The following is a 26,377-nucleotide window of genomic DNA, read 5'->3' as shown; positions in this document are numbered from 1 at the left end:
TTCTGCTCCCATCAGTTCCCCTTTTGGCTGCTGAGGATTTTGCTTCTCCCTTGTGCGTGAGCCACCAGCAAAGTCACTGGGAGCTCCTTGGTGTCCTGGGCATTGCACCACGGGGTCAGTGGTGCACCTTCCCCAAGGCCTTTTTTCCTCCATCCCTTTGGTCATTGGAAGCTCCTTGGTGTCATCAGCGCTGTCCCTTGGGGTCAGTGGGACATGTTCCTCAATGGCTTTGTTCTTCCAACTTGCAGCTTTGGTCATTAGAAACTCTTTAATACTATCAATGCTATGCTATGGGGTCAATGGAGCGCGTACCCCAATGGCTTTGTTCTTTAATCCCATAGCTCCTCCATCCCATAGCTTTGGTCATCGGAAGCTCCTCGATTTCAGCAGGACTTGTTCCCCAATGGCTTTGTACTTTAATCCCATAGCTTTGGTCATTGGAAGCTCCTCGATTTCAGCAGGACTTGTTCCCCAAGGGCTCTGTTCTCTAATCCCATAGCTTTGGTCATTGGAATCTCCTTGGTGTCATCAGCACCGTGCCATGGGCTCAGTGGGATGCCTTCCCCAATGGCTTTGTTCGTCCATCCCATAGATTTGGTCTTTGGAAACTCCTTGATGTGTATGGCGCGCATTCCCCAGTGACTTTCTTCATCCATCCTATTGGTCATTGGAAGCTCCTTGGTGTCATCAGCACCTTCCCTTGGGGTCAGTGGGATATGTTTCCCCAGCAGCTTTGTTCCTCCATCCTATAGTTCAGGTCATTGGAAGCTCCTCGACCTCAGCAGGATGTGTCCCGCGATGGCTTTGTGCCTCCATCTCATGGCTTTGCTTTGCAGGCAGCGTGGAGCAGAGCTTTGCCATCAGCTCAGTACCACTCAAACCTCAACTGGGACGAGCACACGCCCCACATCCAAGGCTCTTCTTCCCATCCTAGGAAGGGTCGGAGGTGTCCCAACGCTTCTTTTCTTCCTTTTTCTTTGCTCGCCCCAAGTTCTACTTGGCACTTTCGCGGGGGTGTTTGCAGCGTGAGAAATGGCCATTATTTTACTGACTATTTGGTACCTATCGTGTGATACTTGAAGAGATCGGGGCGTTTTGCCCCTCCATAAGAGTCTAAACTCTTTATTTTCGGGTTTTTTTTCCTTCCCCAGCCCCCCCCTTTTTTAATTTCCCCCTTTGCCTTGTGATGTAGTGGGCACATCCGCCCCCCGCTGACAAAATGCCTCTTCTCTAAGAGTATAAACCTCTCCGGTAGTTGTGTATAATGACAGAACTGTAAACTTTTTTTAAAATAAAAACAAACAAACAAAAAAATATGTATATACCTCAAAGGCTGCCTGGTGATGCTTGAGCTTCATGCAGGATAGGGGTCCTCTGCCTCGCCTCGTTGGCTTTGTGGGATTGAGGGCACCCGGTGGGGGCGTTCTTTGGGTTGGGGATGAGCTCTTGGCTGATGGAAGCCAACCCTGCGTTGACTGAGAGCGGGGCTACGTGGGGTTGGATGCTGAACACACGCCTGTTATCTGTGGAGTCATTAAGGTTGGAAGAGGTTTGGGTGCTGGCCACCCAATCCAGCCATCGACCCATCACCACCCCACTCACTCGTGGGATCGTTCAGGTAGGAAAAGACTGCTGAGATCTTGAAGTCCAACCATCAACCCACCGCCAGAAACCTCAATCATCTGGTCCGATCTTCAACCCATCACCAACCCCTACACCCGCCACGTCCCTAAATCCCACGTGCGATGCTTGGCTTGATGTTGGATGGAGATTGGGATGTAGGATGACGCACGTAGGGATGTGAGTTCCCCAGCATTGGTGTGTTGTGGGGCAGGACAAGGGGAAGGGGATGCCCTGGTTTGTTGGGCCCTGGTCTCACGTGTGGCTTGTCCCCCTTGCCCCCATCCTGGTTGAATTTGCAGCTGCTGTCCCAAATTCTGTGTCGCTTTGAGGTCAGGGTGGCAGATCCGTGTCGTGCCAGTGCCACCTGCTGCCAGCGCCCAGCCTGACACCCTCTGCCACCTTCGGCCCCATAGGTGGCAATGGGACATCCCACCCCACTGCCACCAATTGGAGCCACCAGCCCTGCAGGCTTTGTTCCTTTTGCCCTTGAGAGGGAGCGGGACAAGAGAGAGCGTTATTTCCCCTCTCTGTCCTCCTCCCATCATGGGTCTTTTAGGGACAGCTGGGGGTGACACTGTTCCCTCTGCCCAGCAGGTGGCCCCCGAGCCACACCAGTCCCTTCCCAGTCCATCCAGTATAGGGCAGACGGGATTTGGGGCGTTACGCTGGGGGGTCAGGGGGGCACCCTGTCCCAATTGTGTCCATATTGAAGGGCATCAGAAAGCAAAACGTATTATGCATGGATTCCTATAGGGCCATGCATGTCATCCACATGCAATTTTGGGTACCAACACCATGGGGTGTTGGCGCTTCCTCCATGGAGATCTGGGTGCCATCTCCATGGGGATTTGGAGGGTGTTTTCCATGGGGCTCTGAATGACATCCCTATGGGGTTCGGGGTGCCTGTTCCATGGTGTTTCTGGCTGCCATCCCCATGGGGCTTTAGAGGTCTTCATGAAACCTCAGATATTAAACCCAAGGGGTTTTTGTTGTCTTCTCCACGGAACTTTGGGTTCCATGCCCATTGGGATTCAATGGTATCTTCCGTTTGGCTCTGGATGCCATCTCCATGGGGTTTTGGTTGTCATCTTCATGGAGCTTTGGGTGCCAAGCCCACTGGAGCTTTGGGTGTCTTCTCTTTGGATGCCACCCCCATGGGGTTTCGGGTCACTTTTCCATGGAGCTTTGGGTGCCAGCACCACAGAGTCTGAAGTTTCTCCCCCATGGAACTCTGGGTTCCATCTCCATGGGGTTTCAGGTGCCTTTTGTGTGGAGGCTCTGGGTGCCACCTGACAGGACTTTGGGAGCTTTCCCCCCTATGATGTGGGTTCCGTCCCAATGGGTCTCCAGGTACCATCCCCATGTAACACAGCCGTCATCCCAGCGTGTCTTGGTCCCATCCCAGTGGGGTTCCGGGTACCATTCCTCCATACTTTATCCCCATTCCACAGCAGATTCTGGGATCTCACATCTCCACGAGCTCCCAGAACCTCTCCCCATCCCAAAAGCACCCAAAGGACCTCACACCCATCCAGATGCCACCCCAGCAGCAGCACCCACGCCACCAACCCAGGGATGCGCATCTCCACGTGAGCATCGAGACAGGTGACCCCAAAGGCCACGGGGGACACCTGAGCCCCTCCACCTGCCCCACGCTGGCTCCGGTTACGGCCCCAATTGTTCCTCCCTCTGGAAGAAATGCCGTCAGCGCCGGCGGATCGGTGGCCATTACTAATGCATGATGCTCTGGCGGGGAACGGCTGTGCTTGACCCCATCATTGGGGATTCTGACCCATTTTTTTTTTCCCCTTCCCTCCTTGGTTTTCAGCTCTTTTTTTCCCATTTTGGGGGACATTTTTCTTCCTCGTTTTCTCCGGACTCGCCATCAGACAAAGCTGAACCCAGCAGCTTTGCACCAAGCCCCTCACCCACCCCAAATTCCAAAGCTCTGGGGAACCCAACCCTATTGCCTCCCCTGTGGTGTTTGGGATGCATTCTCCATGGAGCTCCGGGAGCTTCACCCATAGGAGTTTGGTCATCATCTCCATGGAGCTTTCAGTGCCGTGTCCATTGGGGTTTGGGGTACCTTCTCCATGGGACTCTGGGTTCCACCTCCATGAGGTTTTGGGTGCTTCCTCCACGGAGCTTTGCATGCCATTCCCATTGGCATCTGAGAGTTTCTTTTCCATGGGGCTCTGCGTGCCATCACCGTTGGGTTCTGGTTGTCCTGTATAGAGCTTTGGGTGCCATCCCCATAGGGCTTTCGAGGTCTTCTCACTGGCTGACCCCATGTACCCCATCTCAGTGTGATGCCCACCATCTCCCTCAACCCCTCCCCAAAGTCCAACCCCATTATTTTCATAGGGGAATCTCATGGGCTTTACCAGCGCCAACCTCACCACGGCCATAAAAACGTGCCGGCTCCGTGGATAATGTACTCGGGTTGCGCTCCTCGCATCAATATTGCATTATCGTTTCCATCCCCATCTGAGCACAATGAGAAACCTCGGAAACAAACACAGCCCTGGCTGAGCTCCTACCCCAATCATCCCAGCGCCAATGGGGTGGCCCTGCCCGGCCCCCGGCTCCGTGCACATTACATATTCGGGTTAGGAACAAAATGAGACACTGTAAATTTTTAAAGAAGGCCATTTGCTCTGCTCGGTTTACACCAGGATGAGGCCTCCAAGAAACTTCAGGCAGGCCCTGATGGAGTCAAAATACAAATAGCACCGAGCCCGGCACTGAGAGGTCCCACATCACATTTGGGGTGGAATAAGTCCCCTTTATGGGCGGTTTTGAAGCCTGGACATCCCTACGTGCCCTTTGCATCATTCTGTCATCTCCTGGGGACCATTCCAGATCTTAAGGAGCACTCCAGGGAGATGCCCTTGATGGGGACCACCTCAGATCCTGGGGACCATTCCAGGTCTTGGGGAACCATCTCAGGTCTCAAGAACCACCACAGGATGCTTCCCTGCTTGGGGTTCATCTCAACCTCTTGGGGACCATCCATGGTGCCCCTCTGCTCAGGGACCATCTTGGGTCTGAGGGAACTATCCCAGGTCTTGGGGACCACGCCAAGCTCCTAGGGACCATCCATTGGTACTTCCCTTCTTGGGTGCCAACCTGGGATCCTGGGGACTGCTCCAGGCTCTTCGGGACCATCCCAGTTCATGGGGACTACCCAAGGTTCTTGAAGACCATTTCAGGCTCTTCAGGACCATTCCAGGCTCTTAGGGACCATTTCAGGTCTTGGAGACCATACCAGGCCCTCGGGGACCATCCAAGATACCTCCTTCCTTGGACACCATCCCAGGTCATCCTTGGCACATCCCTTTCTGTGGACCATCCTGGATTCCTGGGGGCCAACCCAGGTCCTGGAGACCATCCCAGGTCTTAGGAAACCAACTCAGGTCTTGGGAACCAATCCAAACTCTTGAGGACCAGCTCAGGTCTTGGGAACCAAACTAGGTTTTGGGGACCATGCCAGGCTTCAAGGACCAGCCCAGTTCTTGTGGACCAACTCCATTTTTGGGGACCAACCCACGTCTTGGAGACCACACCATCTACTTTAGGACCATTTCAGGTCTTGGGGTCCATCCAAGGAACCACTTTCCTTAGGGACTCTTGTGGACTCTTGGGCTCGTGGGCTCTTGGGGACCATTTTGGGGTGCCACAGCCACCAGCACCTGACCCCATCCCATCTCCCAGCATTGCCCCTCTTATAGGGGGGGCTTCTCCCCACAACCAGTGCTGGTTGGGGGGGCTCATTTCCCCAAACCAAGGAAGAACCAACCCACTGCTCCCACCTCGGTCCCCATGTCCAGCACACATCCGCCCGCCATGACCCACAGCAACCCGATCCCAATTCCACTCCATGGCCCCAAACTGGTTGAGCTGGTTTGGAGCACCGAGCCCAGCACATGCATGCGGAGGCAACTCAATTCGGGGGTGTACCATGACTCCCCCCCACCAGATACACCTCCATTAAGAGTCCCATGTGCATATTTATGTATTAAAAAAGCCCCCCATATATATTTTGATCTTAAAACCCCATATCCCTCCTGTGTATTTTTCAGCTTTTATAGTTAAATCTGGTTGGGCTGCGTCACATATGGGGGTATTTTTTGGGGGGGAAAATGGGATTCATTTGTGTTTTGGGGCCGTTCACATACACTCTGGGGACACACGTGCGCATTTTTGGGGTGTTATGTGTGTGTTGTGGGGTTTTCTGTGTGTATTATTGGGATGTTTTTGTCTGTCTCAGCAGCGCTCGTGTTCATTTGGAGGGCGTTTCTGTCTATTTTGGGGGTGTTTGTATCAGATTTGGGGACCTCCGTGTCTGTTTTGGGGTCATTTGCCTCCGTTTTGGGGAGGGGTTGTGTCTGTTTTGGGGGTGTTTGTGTTTATTTTGGGGTCATTCATCTCAGTTTGGGGAATATTTGTATCTATTTTGTGGATGTTAACGTCTGTTTCGGGGGTAGTTGGGTCCATTTGGGGAACTGCTATGCCTGTTTTGGGGGCATTTGCCTCTGATTTGGGGACAGGGGGGTCAGTTTTGGGGGTGCTTGGATCTAATTTAGGAGCATTCTGATCTTAATTGGGGGGGTGTTCGTGTCTGTTTTAGGGACGTTTCTCTGTTTTGGGGACATTTGTGGGTCTTTTTGAGTGCATTTTCACCTGTTTGGGGGATTTTTGCCTCTATTTTGGGGATATTTCTGTCTATTTTCAGGAAATCCATATTTATTTAGGGCTGTTCCTGTCACTTTGGGGTCAATTTCTGTCTGTTTCGGTTCATCCATCCTCATTTCGATGCAATTCTCCGCATTCCAGCCACACTTCACATCTATCCAAACCCATTTGGGGGGTTCCCTACAATTTGGGGTCCCTTTTCATACATATGGGACCCTTTTTATGGCACCGAGGAGTCACTTTTCTTACATTTTCGGGTCCCTTTTCCACATTTTCTGGTCTCTTTTCTACATTTTGTGTCCCTTTTCCTAAATTTTCGGGTCATTTTTTCCTTATTTTGAGTCCACTTTCCTACATTTTCGGGTCCCTTTGCTATATTTTCGAACTCCTTTCTATAGTTTCGAACCCCTTTCTATAGTTTCGAACCCCTTTCTATATTTTCCTGCCACTTTTTTAGTTTCTCAATCCCCCTCTTACGATTTTAGGCCCCTTTTCTGTATTTTCGGGTCTTTTTCCCGTACTTCAGGCGTCCCCATTTCTTACGTTTCGGGGTCTTTTTCCCATGGAGGGGAGCTCACCCCTCCCACCCCGTGCTCACGGCAGCTGCGGGCTCTGCCCTATGGGGTTGGGATCACTTTCCATCCCCCCCCACCCCGACCCCCCTCCCACCCCGCAGCTCTCAGCGCTCCGAAATCGGATCAGCGGCGGTTCAGGTGCGGCCCCGTTCTGTGCTTCTCCGGTGGTGTCCGATGTCCGACAGCCGCCGGACGGCCCCGGGGGGGGGAAATGGGGGGGGATCGGGGGGAGATCGGGGCGGCCATGGGGGGTCGGAACCGCTTATAAATATCCTTCCACAGGGGGGGGACGAGAGCAGCGGGGCCGCAACCTCCTCCATCCTCTTCCTCCATGCACAGACCCGAGGACACGGGGATGGGCGGCCGTCCTACATCCCCCCCCTTTCCCAACCCCCCCTCCCTTCTCAGTCCCTACTTTCCCCTTTTATTTTCCGGGGAGGGGCACTTTTCCCTTCGGTTCTTTAGACTTGGGGGGTTCCGGAACCCCTTTTTATTTAAGGTGGGGGTTACAGGAGCGGCTCCGCTGTTGGGGATTTGGGGGTAATAAGAGGCGGCTCCTTATAGGGGGGGAGCGGCCCAAGGTGAGCCCGGCCCCCCCCCCCACACACACACACACTCCGTAGCCCTCCCTCTGTTCGTCCTCCCCCCCGGGTACGGCTCCACCTTCCGGGGCCACCTGGGCCAATTGCAGCCGCTGCGGGGGGGGGTCCCCCCGGGGCCGGGCTAAGGGCGGCCGCCACCGCCGCTCCTCCGCATTATTGGGGCAAACGGCGGAGAGGAGGGAGGTGGGGGGGACCCCCCGTTTGATAACGTGGGGTTTTAAGGGGGGGGGGGGGTCTCTTTATCCCACGATCCCCCTCAAAACTCCCTCTGAAGGGACCTCCGACGGCAGCGCTCGGAGCTGAGGTAAGTCTTGAGGCGGAGGCTGGGGAGGGGGGGGGCTGGGGGGAGGTAAGTTATGGGTGACCCCTTTGGATTTTCCCATAGGGTTTAGGTCCCCCCACATAGGGATCCTCCCGCAGGATCCATCTTTGGGGCTGCATTTCCCACCTCTCTTTTTCCTCGACGTGACTCCCCACGAAGACTTTTCCCTTTGAAATGAGCTCCCCCTCCCCTATACAGAGCTTACGACGCCCCCTCCCCCCCCCATCCCCCCGCCCCTTAGGATTTAGAAGCCCCCGGTAGGATTTAGGACTCCCCCTCCGACAGGATTCATCCTTAGGGCTGCATTTCCCACCTCCTCTTTTCCTCGACGTTGTCTCCCTCCCCCCCACCTTAGAACGACCCTTCTCTTTACAATGAGCCCCCCCAACCTCTCCCCACTCCTGAGAGCCCCCCCCTTTCATTGATCTCCCACCTCCCAGCTCAAAAAAACACCAACATTCCCTCCTCGGGGCCATCACATCGTTATAGGGCCAAAAGGGCGATAACGAAAGCACAGCGCAGCCCCAAACTACAGCCCCCCCCCGACCCCGAGGGGGTCCTTTGGGGTACAGAGGTGCCCCCCCCACCCCAATCCGGTGCATCACTTTACCCCGGGGGGGAGTTTCCTTCCTGCAGTCCCATCCCAATGGCAAAATCCAACGAAATCTCAGCCCTTTTCCCACTGTCTGCATCCTCACCGCATGCGAGGTGCTCTGTGCCCCTCCCAGGTCTCTGCCCCCCAACCAGCCCCAGAGGGACGCATAGAGGGGCCCCCATCCCCAGTGCATCTCCAATGCAGTGTGGGGACAACGGGAGTTGGGGTCCTGCTCCCATCTTCGGACTGTTGGGTTCCAGGGGTGGGGGCACCATCACTGCGGCACCAAGATGCTACAAAATGGGGCCGCGCTGTTCTCATCCCCATGCCCTTGTCCACCCCCATCCCTTGTCCACCCCCATCCCCATTTCCCAGCCTCAGCCCCAACCCTATTTCATCCCCCATCCCTATTTTCATCCCCGTCCCCATTGCTATTTCCATCCGCATCCCTCTCTCCATCCCAAACCCCATCCCCATTCCCATTTCCCAACCCCATCTCAAAGCCCTTCTCTGTTCCCAGCCCCATTCTCGTCTCCATTCCTATCTCCATTCTTATTCCCATCTCCATTCCTGCTCCCATCTCCATCCATCCCCATCTCCATCTCCATCCCCACCCCATTTTCTCTCTGTTTCCATTTGCATCATCTTCATTCCCATCCTTATCGCCATTACCTCCATTTCCATACCCATATCCGTCTTCATCTCTGTTCCCTTTCTGTCCTCAACTCCGCTCCATCCCCATCCCTATTCTCTATCCCCATCCCATCCACATCCCTATATCCATCCCCATATCCGTCTCCATCCCTATTCTCTTTCTGTCCTCACCTCCATCTCCATTCCCATCCCTATCCCCATCCCCACCCGGACTCCCCCATCCCCACACTGCCCATACTCACGGAGTGGGGTCCCACAGCCCCACAGATGGGGTCATTTTCTCTCCCCCCCACCCCACTGAGGACCATGACACCCCCTGATCATTTCAGCCCTCGTTCCCATAGGGTGACAGCCTTGGCTGGACACCATTTGGTGCCATCACCATTTTGGGCTCGGGAAGAATTTTTCTGAGGGTAGAATCCACCCTAAATGTGTCTTAGGGACCGTAGGATCCCAATGTCCCCATAGCAAAGATTTGGGGCCTTAAGGCAGAGCCCTTGGAGGGCGCTGTGGGGAGCGGGGCTGTGGGGGGGGCCCAGGGGAGGGTGAGCTCTGCACATCCGCAATGCGGCATCGCCCAACGTCATCGCTCTGCAGAGCTGGGGGGGGCCGGGGCGGAGGGATGGGGATGGGGACAGGGATGGGGACAATGGGGGCACCCCTATGGCTGCCAGCACCATGGCATTATGGCACCCAATGAGGGACGGTGGCACCCATTGGGGACAGTGGTGCCTAATGGGAGACAATGATTTCCAATGGGAATGACGGTGCCCAGTGGGGTCAACGATGCCCAATAGGGACGAGTTGTCAGGATATGGGGTTGGGATGAAGGTGAAGTTATCGTGGTCGATGTCACACCAAAGAGATTGTCCCCACCGGGGGAGGACCCGTGTCCCCAAAGTCCATCCCTACTGTCCAACTCTGTGCTCAAGGTGAACCAAAATGACCGATTCACCTCTTTCCGCCCCAAAATTCAAGGCCGGCACGTGGTGCACCCCCATTAACTCTCAGCTCAGCGACACAAAGGGGACTTTGTGCCCTCCTCCTCCTCCACCGCCACTGCTTGGCACAGCCCCACAGGGACAGCGACGCAGCCATCTGGAGTGGGGGGGGGGGGGTGTGTGCAACCATTTTTGGGGGGATTTGCAGTGATTTTAGGGATGTTGGCCACTGTCTGTGAGGGGGAAGGGGATGGGGGGAGGATTTGCAACTATTTGTCGGCGTTCGCCATCTTGCAGGGCTTTTTGCAACCTTCTAGGGTGCACTGCAACCCTGTGGGATGCTTTGCAACCTTTTAGGATGTTTGCAGCCTTTCAGGGTATTTGCAACCGTCCTTACAGCTTACAGGAATTTTAGGGCATTTTAGGGCCATTTAGGGGGGCTATGCAACATTATGGGGTCTTTGCAACCTTTCAGGGTGCCTTACAACCTTGTAGGGTCTTTGCAACTTTGTGGGCTGCTTTGCAAGCTTATAAGTGCCGTTTGCAACCATGTAGGGCCTTTGCAATCTTATAGGGCCTTTGTAACCTTGTGGAGCGCTTTGCAACATTGAAGGGCACCTTGCAAACTTTTAGGGTCTTCACAACCTTACAGAGTCTTTGTAAACTTTTAGGATGTTGTTTGCATCCTTGTAGGGTGTTTGCAGCCAGTGGGACTTCACGGCACCGTTCCTGGAGCACTGATTGGGGAGGAGTTTTGGGGTAAAACCAGGTGGAAATGGGAGGGTGCAAGCTCGCTACTCCTGTTCTGTGTATGGCACTGGTAGAATTCACTGTGCAACCCCGCGGTCAGTGAATTACCATAGGGCCATAAACAGAGCAGAGAAAGACCCGCGAGCCCCACGGGGCCGCCGCGCCGCCCGGCCCGCTTTGGCACTAGCACATTTTTGCTTTGCTTTATGTGTTTTGAGCAATTATGTGTAGTGCCAATATGGGAGAAGGCGGAGAGAGCACCACGGGATGGGAGGGGACACCTTTATTCTTTGCCATTTTCCCGTTGCACCGCCCCGATGGATGGATGGATTTGGTGATGGAGGGATGGGTTTGGCAAAGGACGGGTTTGGAGATGGATGGATGGATTCAGTGATGGATGGATGGATGGATTTGGGATGGATAGACTTGGTGATGACGGATGGATTTGGTGACGGATGGATCTGATGGACTGGGGATGGATGGGTGGATTTGGCAATGGGTTTGTGATGGATGGATTCATTTGGCAGTGGATGGGTAGGTTTGGTGATGGAGGGATGGATTTAGGATGGATGGACTTTGGGATGGATGGATTTGGGATGGATGGGTTTGGTGATGGATATATGGATTTAGTGATGGATGGATGGCTTTGGGGTGGGTTTAGGTTGGTGAGGGCAGGGAAAGCCTTGTAGAGATGGAAGCCCAGAATGTTGCTGCTGTCACCCTGGAGTCCTTATACAAGGAGGGGAGAAGTCAGTTCAATGGGGTCCATTCTAGGGGGTATGATGTACACCTGAATGATGATGGGATGGGGTTTCCAGCACATGGAGCATCTGTGAAGCAGCTTTGGGATGATGTTCAGTCCCAGGAGGGATTTTCTGGGGGGGCAAAATGGGGAGATTTTCCTTTTTTTTTTTTCTTTTTTTTTTTTTCTTTTTTTTTTTTTTAATTTTGGTTTTAATTTTTGTTTTGGGGTTGGGTTTTGGTTTCTCTTTGCAGCTTCCCAAGCCCATCAATGCCTTCTTCCCGTCCCGGCTGCTTTTGGCAATGGTAGAACTCACACTGGTGCGCTCGCAGGATCCGGTGGTTCTAGACTTGCCAACTACAGCCTCGGGAACAGCCACGGACACATCTACCCTGCTCCCCCCCAGCACCCATGGCTACAGGGAGGGGGTTGTTACAGCATCCTGCTCCATTCGCTCTTTCCAAATATGTATTTTAAGGAGGCACCCAGGCATGGAGACCAGTGGGTTTGGGTTCCAGATGTGATAATTTTTTGGAGGGTTTGGGGGTCAACCATGGAAATGTCCTCATAGAGGGGAGGGTCCTGCTGGAAAGCGGTCATTGGAGCATCTTGGCCTTGTGTCCCCACTTGACTCCAGGCATTAAGTGCTGATCCGTCCCTGCGACATGGGGAGGGGGAGGAAGGGGGCGTGTGTGGATTAGGTGGCTCCTGCCCCACATCTCGCCAGTGCCAGCTTATGGGGTGGGTGGGAAACTGAGGCATGGGCGATGCTGCCACGTGTCCCTGCTGCCATATGTCCCTGTCTGTTCCCAAGTGCAGAAGGGACGATGACAGTATTTTGGGGATGGGTGGTGCAGGGTGGGGTTTGTACATTGGGATGGGGAGGGGGGTTCCTTGCTCCTGGCTGGGTTTGGATGGGGGCTGGCGGGGGTATGTAGGGCAGCGCCGGGTGATTACGGAGCTTTCGGCCATAAGCCTGCAGAGATTGGATCATGTGGGATTAGAGTGAAGGCTGCACGCTCCCAACCTCCTCACTGTGCCGGGGGAGGGATGAACTGAAGGAAGCATGGAGATGGATGGGGGGTCCACATTGCCTTAGTGGGGCAGGTGGGGATGTGGGGAGGGGGTACAGGTTCTCTGTCTGTCTGTCTGTCTGTCTGTTTGCTGGTCAGTTCCATCATCCATCTGTCCAGCCACATATCAGTCTGTCTGTCCTACCATCCATCCATCCACTCAGCCACCATCTGTATGGACACCCACCCACCCATCCCCCTGTCTTGTCTGTCTATCCAGTCACTGAGCCACGCATCTACCTGCCTATCCATCCGTGTGTCCCCAGTCTATCCATCCATCCAACCAACCAGCCAGCTATTGCTCCATCTACCAGTCTGTACATCTGTCCAGCCATTTATCCATCATTCCAACCGCTGCTCCATCTGTTCATCTGTCCATTCGTCTGTCCATCTGTCTGTCCATCCAGACAGTCTTTGAACCCTCTACAAGTCTTTTTGTCTATCTGTCTGTCCATCCATCAAGTCATTGGTCCCTCTATCACTGTCAGTCTATCTACTAATTCTTCCGTCTGTCCATCCATCCCAACAGCTATTGAGCCCTGCATCAGTCCATATGTCCGTCCGTCCATCCATCCATCCATCCATCCATCCATCCACCCATCCATCCATCCATCCATCCACCCATCCATCAAACCATTGACCCTGTCCATCTTGCCCATTCAAGCCATCCATCTGCCTGCCCATCCATGTCCCCCCAAGGCTGAGCTCTAACATTTCCCTCCAGGGGATCAGAGGTGGAGCATCCTCTCCAGCCCCACCTTCCAACAAGCCCCACCCCAACAAAAGCCCCACCCACCCCCCACAGCCCCCACCCCCAGCAATCACCCGAAGGCATATGGGATCCCCCAGCACCCAGACACTAGTGGGCATCACCACAGAGACCCCCATTCATATGTCCCTTCCCAGAGACAGCAGAGTTTTTGGGGTCCAATCCTGTGTTTTGGGGTTGCTGTGCACAGTGCAGCACCGGGGCTAAAACTAAAGGCAACAAACCCAGCTGGGTCACAGTGTGAGCCACCCAGGGTGAGAAAGAACCTCTAAAATTCAGCACTTCTCAAAACACAGGGACCCTCCCCAAGCCTGGGCTGGGAAGGGAATAAAAGTGCCGTGTGCTGGGTGAGCTGCCCCAGCAGGAGGCCCCGACCTGCTTATTAAAGCCCGATTAGAACAGATTAAAGGCTGGGGGCAACGTCTGCCAGACTGAGCCCCCACCATGAGCCCATTGGGGAACCCCAGCCTGGAGGGGGCCAACCCTCTTCCCATAGAGCAGGGCTGGGATCTTTGGGTTGCTTTGAGATTGAGTTTAGGATCACTACCCATGCCTTGTCCTCCTTTCCTTCCACCTGTCCTTCCATCCATCCTCCACTCTTTGTCTTCAGGATGCAAGAACTGAACTCTGATCCTACAAGATCACATTGGAGCCAATGGTCCTGCCCCCCACGCTCAAATAAAGCTGCTGAACCTCAGTGCTGCCGTCTGGCTCCTCCTTGGGATGCTCAAACAACGACTGGGATAATGGGGGCACGGCAGGGATGAGGTGGCCTTGATCCCACCATGGCATGGTTGAGGAGTTGACCCCAACGGTTGCTCTTGGGGTGCCGCTCACCGCGGTGCTGATGGAAGCACCCAAAGGATGAAGCTTAAATACCACAAAGGAAGCACTTCAACCCAAAACCACCCCCAAACCCAAAACCACATCAGGGACCCCTTCTGAATGCCTGGGGGGAGATGGCAAGTTACCCCCAAACCCTCAAAAATGCCCCAAAAGAGGAGCAAGAAACATAGGTAGACACATTTGTAACAATTTATTGAACAGACACTGGGAAAACAATAGGGGTCCATGCTCTGCTACTTGCCTGGTTTTGTCTCTTTGAGGGGAGGGCAAAGGGGACCGCTGGGAGTAAAAGAATGTCATCGCACCGCCCATGGAACACGGACTCGAAAGCCACCAACATCTTCACAACGACGATAAAAAATAATAATTAAAAAAAATAATAATAATAATAACAAACTGGAGAAACCAGGGCTGTTTCTATGGAAATATCTCCCTCCCCTTGTTTAAAGTACAGAAGAAGTGTATACAAAGAGCATTTGATATTTTCCTTATAAAACAAGTAAATACAAGAATCTGAAAACTTCCTGGAAGGCGGAGCAAAGACGCGGAGAACTTCGTTAATGGCCACTTGAAAATAATAATAATTAAAAAATATATATTAAATACACCACGCACAACCAGCACGCACCGTGGGGGGCTTCCGGGGTGCTTTTGTCCCCTTGGAAAGTCCTGGAGGATCTGTCCCCAAAATGCCCCCATGGGCTGTTCCCTCCTTTGGGAGACGTTGGGTGACGTGGGTTGGGTTGAGTTGAGTGGCAGCAATGGGGATGTGTTGTAGGAGATGCTGAAGAAGCAGAGCTGGCATGTGGCTCCAGAGGGGTCCCCCAGAAGGGTTGAATTGGGGTCTCCAAGGGTCCGGGGTTGGCGGTGGGGTCGTGGCTCTTTGGCAAAGGATTGGGGCATGTGCTGGTCATATTGTCCCCAAGTCCCCACGTCCCTCCCGGTGCAGCTCCGGAGGCATTTCCGCTCCGTTCCAAATTGACAAAAGAAGAAATAATAATAATAATAATAATAATAAAAATGAAAACAAAACAAAACAAAAAAACAACAGCAACAAAAGAATTGAAATGGCAGGTTTCCAGAGCAGAGAAAGAAGAATGTGTCTCCAGTGTGCACCAGGGGAGCCAAGCGCGGCGGTCATCGAGCTGTCCTCGCGCCCGCACGGGGCTTCGGGACCGGCAGCTTCGGGGGCTGTCCCCGCAGTCACAAATGCATTATCCCAAAAAGGAGCCTTTCCCGAGCTTCATTATTATTTTTTTCTTCACTTTGTTTTTTTTTTTGTTTGTTTTTTTTAATTTTTTTTTAATACAAAAGTCCACGTTAAAATCTTCAAAACCTAATTCGCCCCATGCAGGAGCATCCACGCTGCCCCGCTCCAATCCATTGTGGAAGGAAAGGGGCCCAAGGAGTTGTATTTTTGAGTGTGTGTGCGTGTGCGTTTTTTCTCCTTTCTAGCCTCTTTAGAAAGGGAGTCCCATCTGTGTTGGGTTTCTTGCTCCAACACGATCCAGTGGTGCTATAAAGATGCGCTTCACACACACACACAGCCACACACACACGTCCTTCGTTATCGTTCCTTAAAAATGATCAACAAAACTCTTTTGCTTCCGAAGCGGAGAGAGACTCAAATGCCACCTGATTGCATCTCTGGATAGGCGTTAAAAAAAATTTATTCGAAAAAGAGGCAAAAAAAAAAAAAAAAGAAAAGAAAAGAAAAAAAAAAGAAAAAAAAAAAAAAGAAAAATAAATCATCATGATCCTCCTGCTGTGGGTTACGGTCACTGTTCCAAAGTTACCACTTCCACTGCCTGCCCGTCCACGGTGACGGCACTGTCTGCTATCCGCGTGGTGACCGGCGCCATCGCCACCTGCACGGGGCCGTTGCCCTGCGCCAAGCTGGTGACCACGGTCTGGTACATGCTGACGGGGATCTGCACGAGGCCTGCGGAGACACAAAGGAGAAATGGGGTGGTGAGAGGGATGACGGAACGTTGTTCTGCCAAGGAAGGGGGTTGGTGCGGTGGTGTGGGCCACAAAGGGTTTTGGGGGTCGTGTTGGAGGTTTCAGGGTCCTTTGGTTCTTGGGGAAAGTTAAGGAGCGAAGAAGTCAATGAGTAGAAGACGGGCAGGAGAAAGGAAGAATCATCATAGAATGGCTTGGGTTGGAAGGAACCCCAAAGATTATCAAGTTCCAACCCTCCTGCCACAGACACGGCCACCAACCTCCAGGAGATGATGGTGGGTAAGGGGAAATAAAGATGATGTTGGGTAGGGGTAAAGGAAGACAGTGGGGGGGGTAGGGATGAAGAAACATCACAGAATCATAGAATGGCACAGGTTGGAAGGGAACTGGAGGATCACAAAGCCCTAACCTCCTGGCCACAGGTAAGGCCACCAACCTCCAGAAGGTGATGGTGGGAAAGGGGAAACAAAGATGACGGTGGGTAAGAGCAAAGGAAGATGGTGGGGGGTAGAGGGAAAAGGAAGACGGTTGCTGGGAGAGAAGATGATGGTTTCAAGTTAGAAAATGACAGGGTAAAAGACAGTCTCCCAGCCCATGACACACAGATGGCATCACACCCACACCATCACAAACATGTAATTATTCAGACTTAATGGAGCCCTTATAAACACGTTAGAGAAGCCCCATCATCAACCCCATCACACTCCGTCAGATGAGAAGATGCCCAGAGGTAGAAAGAAAAACTGCAAGAAGGAAAACCTTCCTCTGAAGCCCCGACTCCCCAGCAGCACAGGAGGGCACAGCCCTCAAAATCCAAAGAGATCAGACCAGGCTTTCCCAGAATGGCAGCAGGATCCCTTTTGGTTCAGTTTTCTGAACTCTGTCCTGCCAAGGGCACTCATTTAATAACAAGAGGCAGCAGAGTGCAGCTCGGTGTCCCCAGATAACTCGATGTACAGACAGGAAAGCTTAGGAGTTAATCGTGCTGCCCAGGTGGGTGACCCCGGCCAAGCTCAGCTCTTGGGATCTCGTGGCACTCTATGGATAGGGACGTTTTGCAATGCCTCAGCCAAAGGGCTGTCCCATCTCCAAAGGGTGATCTACACTTTCATGCAGCTCACAGCCACACAAGGAGTCACCTTCTTTATGTATGGCACAACATCAACAGCTACAAATGATGAAGCACAAAGCTCCTGAGGTCCTTTCTAATTGAGATTTAGGCTACAAAGCATTGAAACAAGAGCTCGTGCTCAGCTCTCTCAAAGACATCCCCCAATAAGATCCTCGAGACATTCAGCACAGTTCTGTTTAAGCAGGTTCTGGCACAGAGTGGGAGATGTGGCCTGGGATGCACTCAAAATCCCTGCTCCAGACCAATGACCCAACTAAGCCTTTCGGGTGATTCAGGCTGTTGACCCGAAGGAATTCACCAAAGATGAGTCTACTCCCCACAGCCAACCCAAAACGAGGGTCACCATAAACCAGTGCTAAAAATCTGATCCCTCTGTGGTGTTTAAACATGGGTTGGCCATAACAGGGCCACTGTTAACGACAGGCATGACAAAAAATGATGACGAGATGGAGCTCTTTGAGATGACTGTGCTCCCCATGGCCAATCAAAGATGAGGGTCACCAGCAACGCTGAGCACTCAGTATTAAAAGTCTGGTCTCTCCCCAAGTCGGCCATAATAGGACCGTTGCAAAAGACAGGCATTACCAAAATATGGCAAGATGGGAAAACCAAAGGAGGGTTTTGTTTGGGAAAGACGAGCCTGTGACAGCCAAGGTTTGACCAAGGCTAACTACAACTTGGATACATTGCGGGTAAGAGCGGGGAGGTCTCCGTGAGAGACAGCGATGCGCAGCTCCCTTTCTGCATGGCATTAAGCTAAATCGTCTCAGCATCTGACGCAGTGGCCTTCCTGGCAGGAGTGGTGACAAACCAAAGGAGGAGAGGGCGAGGGCTGGAAAGTCTGCTGTGTATTAAAGCAGAGATGATCGCCCTTGGGAGAGAGGCGATTAAAACCACTGAGATGCTGTAATCAGGTCTAGGATTGGCCCTGTGCTGCATCTGCTCAGACCTGCGCCCTGATTAGCCCTAATCTAGCTGGCATATGTTAATCTAAAGCATGGATTTCAGACCCTTTCAATTGTATTAAAACCAGGAAATCCATTAGACAAAATAAAACTACAAATATATATATATATACATATATATAAAACACCTACAAGACTCTGGAAAATACATATCTTCCAAAAAAGTCGAGTCGTGCTGGGGTGGGAAAGCCCCAATGGAGAGATGGAATTGGGCTCAAAGCAGCCCAGGGCTGCTCCTACCTGTGGACAGGAGCCAGCAGAGGTGATGGATCACAGAGCAGTGAGATGACACAGCTGGGCTGGAGCTGCCCATTTGGGATTTCCTACCACCACTTGGCAGAAGTGATGATGCGCATCTCTACCCGCAGCGGGATGCTCTGGATAGCACCCAGGTCATGCTTTTGCTTACCTGCAGCCTGCCAGGATGAGGATTTTGCACTTGTTTCAGCAGAGAAGAGGTTATGATTTGCAGAAGGGGGAGAGTTAGGCTCTGGCCACGGGATTCTGAGGCCAAATATCATGCAGTGGCTGATACAGACACCTTACCTGATGTGGAGAGGGGATCAAGCAGCATAAGAACAACCGTTTTGATCCTAAATTGCAAGAGGTTGCATTAAACCACCATTCAAAGGGCTTTAGGGGGAGAAGAGTAGGAGGTTGAGATGACTGACCATCCACGATAGATGGTGTCCAGGGAATGGGGACACCAGAGCCAGTTTCTGCTGATTCTTATGCCTCCTTGAGATCACACCAAGTGCAGAAGGAAGGCACTGCCAACCAGATGGGCTGGACCACCACACAGATCAATACCCAAACATGCAGAATGAGTGGTAGAAACTGAAGAACGTGTGTTCTCGGGGCACCTCTCAAACACTCAAAGCTAAACGTCCAATATTATCTTCCCAGAGACGGGCTCTTCTGATGAATGCTTTGGAGCATCCTTCTGCACCATGGGGAGCACGAACAGCACGACCTCATGCAGCATTTTCTGCCTGGAGCTCAAACAGAGCACGCGAGTGAAGTTTTGGATGGTTGAGAAAGAAGAACCAGCCCCATTCTTGACTGTTGCCACCATGCTGAACCTGCACTGGGGAAAGGAAAACATCTCTTCCTTCACAAAGTGCAGAATCATCTTCCTTGCTAGCATCAACTCGAACTGAGCTGATCTCCTGCAGCATTCTGGAAGCAGCCTCGGGGTTGTGAGGGAGCAAAAGGCAAAGTGAGAAACTACAGTTTAACTCCAGCACTTGGGACATGGAGTCTGACGCAGCACTGAAATGCAACGCGCTGACAAATTGCCCTTTGGATTTCTTTTATGGGGCAAAGCATCAGCTCTCACCTTGGAGAACCTGGCAGCCCAACATCATCAAGTTATCTTCAAACTTAGGCAACATAACCTCACCAAAAGACAAGATCTCAACCACTTCTGATCAGCAGAAGACAAAAGCCATGGCCAGTTGCACCCAGTGCTGCTCCTGGGGGATCTACTGGCACCAGAAGCATCCTCAGCACTGAGGAGATGAAGCAGATGCCACGTGGATGTGTTAAGTTGGCACAACTTTCTCTGATCTCTCAAACACCAAAGGGATAAATGCTGAAAGTTGTTGTTTCCAAGCACTGCAGAGTCATTTAAACACTGCGAGAGGCCTCACAAATCTACCTGACCAATGGCAGAGCTCTGAAAGCCTTACAGAGCTCAGGCCAACAGTGTTGAAAGGAATGAAAACTTCCATTTTAGTTCTTTGCCTGTTGACCTCCAGCTCATCCACAGACCTTTGGCTTCAGTCTTCCTACTTAGCAGAGGGGAAATGAGTACAAACTGTCTGCTTAGCACAATCCTGCTCCAAAACAACTAGAGTGAGCATCTAAAGTTAAGCATGGAACTCCATTGCTAGAGGATCTCCAAGCAACAAAATGGCAGCACAGAGAAACTGAAACAGCACCAGGAAAACCTTGGCCTCCATACACAGCACAGCCTACAAACATGGGAGAACTTGTTTTCCATACGCAGAACAGCCTATAAAACCAACAAAAGTGATGCAGAGAACAACCTGACCATCTGCTCCAGAGTAGGAAAGAGTAAGATACGGGTTTGAGGTGCAGCACAGAATCATAGAATGATTCAATGATCCACGATAGCACGGATATTGAGGGAAAATAAAGGAGAAAAAAGGCAACTAGTAAACATAAGGTTTGTGAAGCTCCAAAGCAATGTGCCTTGGGAAACAGCAAATTCTTCATCTCTGGATATCCTTCAGAGGCAGCTAAGACTTCTTCTCTTCATGTAGGGTCCCATCTTCCCAAGAGTTGGAATACCTTCAGCTTCATCTCCCTTATTCCCGGGTCCTGTCTCTAGAGGAGAAGGCAGTCTACTCTGCAGAGGTACCTGGGTTACTCAGTCTCACACAAAGCCCTGGTCCTCATCCCAAAGGTAAGAGTTAAAAGACATCACTCTCAGTTGCCAATTGACGAGCCAGGGCACTGGAGATGATTCAGGGCTTTTAGGTTGGGTTTGGGTGGTTGATTTGCCTTGTATTGGGTTAGTTGGTTGGGTTTGTTTGCTTTCACTTTGGGTTTTTACTGTTGTTGTATGTTTGAAGTTGTAATACTTTCATGCAAAATGACCTATTCACAAGAATCCCATCCCCAACCCATTAAGCAACACTCAGGCAAGGACAGAGCTGTGCCCATGGATTTCTCCCCTCTGGAGCTCCAGCACACCCATGGGAAGAGGAAAGCTCCAGGAGGCAACTCAGTGCCCTTCTCTGACACAGCTATGAGGGCTTTGAGGAACAGTGACCAATACCTCCTCCACCAACGGTACTTCACCAACACACCCCTACACACCTCAGGCTGTGCAGCCCTTTCCCAACCCACCAATCACCCACAGCTAAAGGAAGAGTTGACCATTTGTTTTTAACACACTGGAAGTGGTTCACCTGAAAGGTTGGGTCTTTCATTCCATCTGATGGAACTGATGGAATCCATTCCACTCCCATCCATTCCATCGATGGGAGTGGAAAACTCCCATTCTGCTCCCCTGAAACGTTGGGTCTTCCATCCAAAAATGTTGGCCCTGCCATTCCATCTGCATGTTGATGGAATGGATAGCTCCTATTTCCACCCCCAACCCCCCTTTTTATTTTTTAATCAAAATCGTTTTAAAAAATAGAATAAATGTGAGGGAGGAATGATGCTGGGAAAAGAAAGCAAAGCAGCAGCCTGGTGTCCCAATGGATTAACCTCATGCCTTCAACCCTTGTGCCCTACGTAAGGTGACCTGCCTCTCCTCCTCCCCTTGGTGGTGATTTCTGAGCTCGACAGCAGGACGTGGGAAGAATAAAGCTGTTCCTACACACACCAGTACTGGGTCCCCAGAGTGAGCCTTGCTAAAACCAAGGCAACCTGGTAGGGAGGTGAGAAAGACGTGAGGAAGAGGCTGAGCATGCCATGCATCTACCTGTGCAGGGGAAGCCTTTTTTACCACGTTCCACAGACGAAAGCTTAACGAATAACCCTTCTAAGCTTCCTTGATCAGCTGGCTTTGCTGTGGAGTGAAGGGCACACCTGATAAGATTAGCAGTCTATCATGGTCAATCAGAGAGAGGAAACAGAGGTAAAAATAGAGAAAGTACAGGAACCCCTAATGCCGCTCCACCTGGAATTCACTCCTCTTCTGAGCTTTGTTTCTGTTGAAAGAGAGGAGCATCTTTTGAGCAGAGCTGAGCTGTGTCACCTGTGTGCTACCAGTGCGAAGCTTCCCAGAAACCACAGACAGGAAACATCTACAGATAAATTAAACCTGTTCTTCCTACATTAAATTCATGGTAGGAGAGGCAGGCAGCGTAGCAATCACCATATGGGATCCCTGTTCTGTTTTGCCATAAAAGCTTTGCTAACTCGCCTGCTACGTGTTTAAAACCCACACGGGCTCTTCCAGTGGGACAAATGTTGGACTCAATGAGTCCTTCCCAACTCAGGATATTGAAATGTATATAGACAGTGACTCTTACCCTTAAAACAGCCTCCATCCTGTATTGTCTGCAAGGCTTTATTAAAGGCTACTGTGAGAATTATCATCTAAAAGTGATCAAATGTTGCATTACTGCAACCTGAAAGACTAAAATCCAGTTCAGAAGTCATCGGAATTGAAAAACTTCCTTTTTTTTTGGTTGTTTTTTTTTTTTTTGTTTTTTTTTCCTCCTTTTTTGAAGCACGTATTCTAACAAATTCTGGCAACGTCTTTGAAAATCATCAGTAAGGGGAAGTCAGTTGCATACAGAAAGAAAGGCACATCCAGAGTCCAAGAGGCTGCACCAGCAAAGCATCCATGGGCGCTCTCTCATGTCTGCCTTCCTCTGCCGTGTGCTGCACCTACTTCTGCACTTAGGTCTCTGCTACCACCTTTAGCCCATGGTTTCTTAATACTGATGGGTGCCGAAAGCGAGGCTGTGGGGTTTTCTTCCCTTTCCACTGCTGCTTTAGCTCTGCCTTGAGTCCGTGACCTTTAAAAAGATGAATTTTACAAATCCAAAGATCACAACACCCCCAGCGCCCCCATCTGTGGTTGTTTGAGCATCGTTTAAGTGGCCCTCCTCGCTAATTATTTAATTAAGTAACGGTTATAAGGGAAGTTGGCTTGTGTATGATCCACGGGACGGGGTATGGGATATGAACCCACCCCATTGGCATCTCCAGCCCATTGGCATCTCCAGCCCAATGCTCCAACCCCAACCTATACCCAAAGCCTAGCGTCTTCCCCTTGAAATAAAAGAAAAAACAACAACAAAAAAAAGAAGAGACACAAAGCCCTTTCGCCCCATAAGAAACAACACAGTGTCAGGAACCAAAACCAACTGTGTTGGCCATGCTAGTCATAGCCAGGTCCCAATATTCCACAGCTACCAGCAGGAAAAGCCACTCACCTGATAAACTCTCTGCTAGGCTCCACTTGTAGCCTGAATAGTCTGCTGCTAGGATGCCTGACAATGAAATGCAAGTGTAAAAGGCTGAACACATGCTACAGTCATGGGGGGCATTGGGTAGGGAAAACACTTGCAGCCTACATTTAATTCATTATCCACGTGTAAGTAATGCTCCAATATTAGGCACACTAACTTGAATATTTTTGACTCTACACAGGATATTATGTGCAGACGTGGGAGGCACAGTGAGATACTCACAGATATTTGTAGTGCAGTTGGCAAACGTTGAGATGAATGGTTTAATTGGACCAGAGAGGTCCAAAAAGAAACATAGAATGGAGAAAATCCATTCTGGGGAAGCTCCAGCCACCTCCAAGAATGCTCTCCACTAACCAGGGATGTGAAATGAAAGAGAAGTGGCTGCCAAAGAGGCGTTTCTATGTGTCCCCAGAGCACACGGTGAGAAGATTCATTGAGTCTTCATTGGTCTCCAAGAGGAGCTCGGGGTGATTTTAGGGCTACAAGGGGCTGGGATCTAAATGAGTTTCCCAAGTTAGCACGCCGCCCCATAGATCACACGTGAACACGGACATTAGCATACACTACAGAGCATTTAGCACATGGGAGTATAAAGCAGCTATTGTTCTGCAGTAAGGTGATATGTAACCAGATAGGCTCTGGCTTCAGCTAAAAACCATTTTCCCAGCGCTTTGCTGACTCGTTCAGCAGGAACCTCACTGCTGCAACAGAGTGCACATTCATGGCCAACGAACGGGATCAAAACGATGGGTTCTGGTGACAAAACGGACCTGCAAAAGCATCCCTGCTGCAAACCTGGGTGTGATGGGACCCGTTGAACCAAGCACAATGGTCTGTCCATTGACCTCAGCTCCCAGGAAAGGCAAAATGAATGAGAGCAGGAGGAGGTGACTGGAGAACCTGCGAAGTCCAATCCTTGTTCATTGCACGGAATCAATCATGGACTCATTAAGGTTGGAAAGACCAATAAGATCACCCAGTCCAACCATCAATCCACACACATGACCATTAATTTGCAGCCTTCAAATCTCTTCACACTTAGCTCCTGTTTAGAAAAAGAGACCTAGACTCTTATTTTTTTTACACTAAAACCATACAAAAGTCCTCCAAGAAGATTTAACCAAGGATACGATCACATACCTGAGGTAAGAGCAATAGGAAGCATCCAGCAGGTTGGATCTGAATGCTGCAGAACTGAATACGAACACCTCTGTCTGCTGATCCCTATGACTTCAAAGGGGTCGAGCACGCTATATTTACACCAGCAATAAAAATGCTTCCATTAGCTCCACGTTCACCTTTTAAATGCAACAGCCCTATCACGCACACACCAATTAGAGCCCCCTAATGCTCAGGAGCACAGAGCTTTCTTTTTTTCCTTTTTGAAGGGAAGAGATGAGGCAGCTCAGGGGAATAGAAGAGAGCCTTTCACTGCTGAGGGCTCTCCTTCAAAGCTACCACAGGGCAGTGGGAACAGATGGCCATTTCTGAGGGCTGACATGAAATGAGGGATTGTCTCAGGCCGTGTCCTGGTGGACAACATATCGACGCCACAAAGGCACTGGTGGTGGTTTCTGGTGGAGAAACCAAAAGGGATGATGTGGGGACAAAGCTCCCGACCTGATCAGAGCATCTCTCCTTCCCGGAGAAATGGAGGTAAATTGCTGACAGCAAGAAGGAAAAACCACAAAGAGTGAAGCTTTGCTATGATCCGTGAGCAACAAATAACGCCACAATTCGCTTTAAGCCAAATTCTCTCCCTTTTTAGAGGCTGTCTTCTCCAAGCGGACTGCTGGGCACATGGCAAAGAGTCAACCACAGACCAACAGCCGTGGGTCTACTGCTGTCCTCCCCCCAGAGCACAGAGGGGTCCCATGTAAACCACCAGAAAACATAACACAGAAAGAAATCTATACACAGTAGAGAGTAAATTCAACCCAAGGATATCAAAGGGGTGGGAGGAACAACTTCAACCCCATCTTTGGAAAAGATCTGTAGGAAGTCATGTCAAACCAAAGTGTTGTTTTGTTTTTTTTTCTCCTGTCTTGGAACTTGTTTTGCAGCTTCACCTTGACTCTCAGAAGCACGTGTGCTCCTGGGAAGCTTTGCAGTGCTGTAAGTACATACGTTCCAACCTGCTGCTGGAGCCCAGAAGTCACCATCCTGCTCTGGCAAAGGGCTGCAGTGCAGGAAAATAGGGCGATTCCCTGCAATCTTCCTGCCCAGCTGTTGACGAGCTGTGGATTACCGCTGTCACATGAGCTGCTTTACAGCAAAGCCAAGCTGTCTTCGGGAGCTGAGAAGGTCACTGGGAGACGGGGGCCGCCGGGGACAACGCACCGCCCTCGATTCACTTCCCAGGGGAACTGCAGGTGGAAAGCATGGCGTTCCCTTCTGCTCAGAGGGCAAAGAGGAATGGTTCTGCCTTATAGGTTCCTTATAGGGACAGCCTTACCTCTTTCTTGTGCAGGCTATTGAACCTTTGGGAAATGCCACCCAAAGTGCCGCCAGCCAACCTTTCCAAGCTTTCACGCCACCCCACCGCCACCTCAAAGCAGAAATAAATGAATCCTTCCTCAAAGGAGCAGCAAGAAAACAGCCTTCCAACCCCAAAAAAACAGAACAGCACAGCCGAGCAATGGGTTTCACTCAGACAAAAAAAAAACAACACAGAAATATCTGGCAAAACAGAAGTCTGAAGGTCTCCAGTGCAGCCTCTTGGGGACGTGAATTAAAACCCTCCATCTCCATCATCCTGCCACTGGCGGGGCTGGTGGGCAATGAGCACATGGCTGCGAGAGAGCGGCTCAGGATGGGGCTCTTTACTATGCCCCAGAGGCATGAGACAGATGGGGCTGTGCTTTTAGGCTTTGCAACAAGTCCCTGCTATGCAGAACCGACAAGAGAGGATAAATATGGCCACGAAACGATCCTTCAGACATGCTCAGAAATAGAACAGGGAAGAAACTTTGCTGTAATGCACAAACCTATTGAATTCATAAGACCCACAAACCGTGCTTTGATGTGCTCAGGAGAGCCGTGCTTGGGAAAACCACAGCTTTGTGGTATAGCTTATGGGGTACTGCTCCTTGCAGTGGGATGCCCAGTGGTGGGGGGAGGCTCACAAACCCCCACATCACTTCATAAGATGCCTTGCACTGTTACGA

The 26,377-nt window shown here is 51.3% G+C and overlaps 1 protein-coding gene across 2 annotated transcripts in view; it reads right to left on the bottom strand.

Annotated features, from left to right (window-relative positions):
* Positions 1-14,358: 14,358 nt before the first annotated feature.
* The window catches only part of NRF1 (nuclear respiratory factor 1), a 47,138-nt gene continuing 35,119 nt past the window's right edge, over positions 14,359-26,377 (bottom strand). Inside the window, exons 11-13 of one of the 2 annotated variants that reach the window (XM_072326805.1) lie at positions 23,172-23,228; positions 21,707-21,793; positions 15,953-16,129 (exon numbers count right to left, since the gene is read on the bottom strand). In XM_072326805.1, the coding sequence (XP_072182906.1) occupies positions 15,966-16,129; positions 21,707-21,793; positions 23,172-23,228 (308 nt within the window). In that variant the 3' untranslated portion in view covers positions 15,953-15,965. Of the gene's footprint in view, positions 16,130-21,706; positions 21,794-23,171; positions 23,229-26,377 lie in introns of both variants that reach the window. The other variant, XM_072326804.1, reaches the window with a different exon arrangement.

Source organism: Excalfactoria chinensis, chromosome 1 (genome assembly GCF_039878825.1).
Source record: "Excalfactoria chinensis isolate bCotChi1 chromosome 1, bCotChi1.hap2, whole genome shotgun sequence".
Taxonomy (NCBI): Eukaryota; Metazoa; Chordata; class Aves; order Galliformes; family Phasianidae; genus Excalfactoria; species Excalfactoria chinensis.
This window is presented reverse-complemented; position numbering and strand designations above follow the sequence as displayed.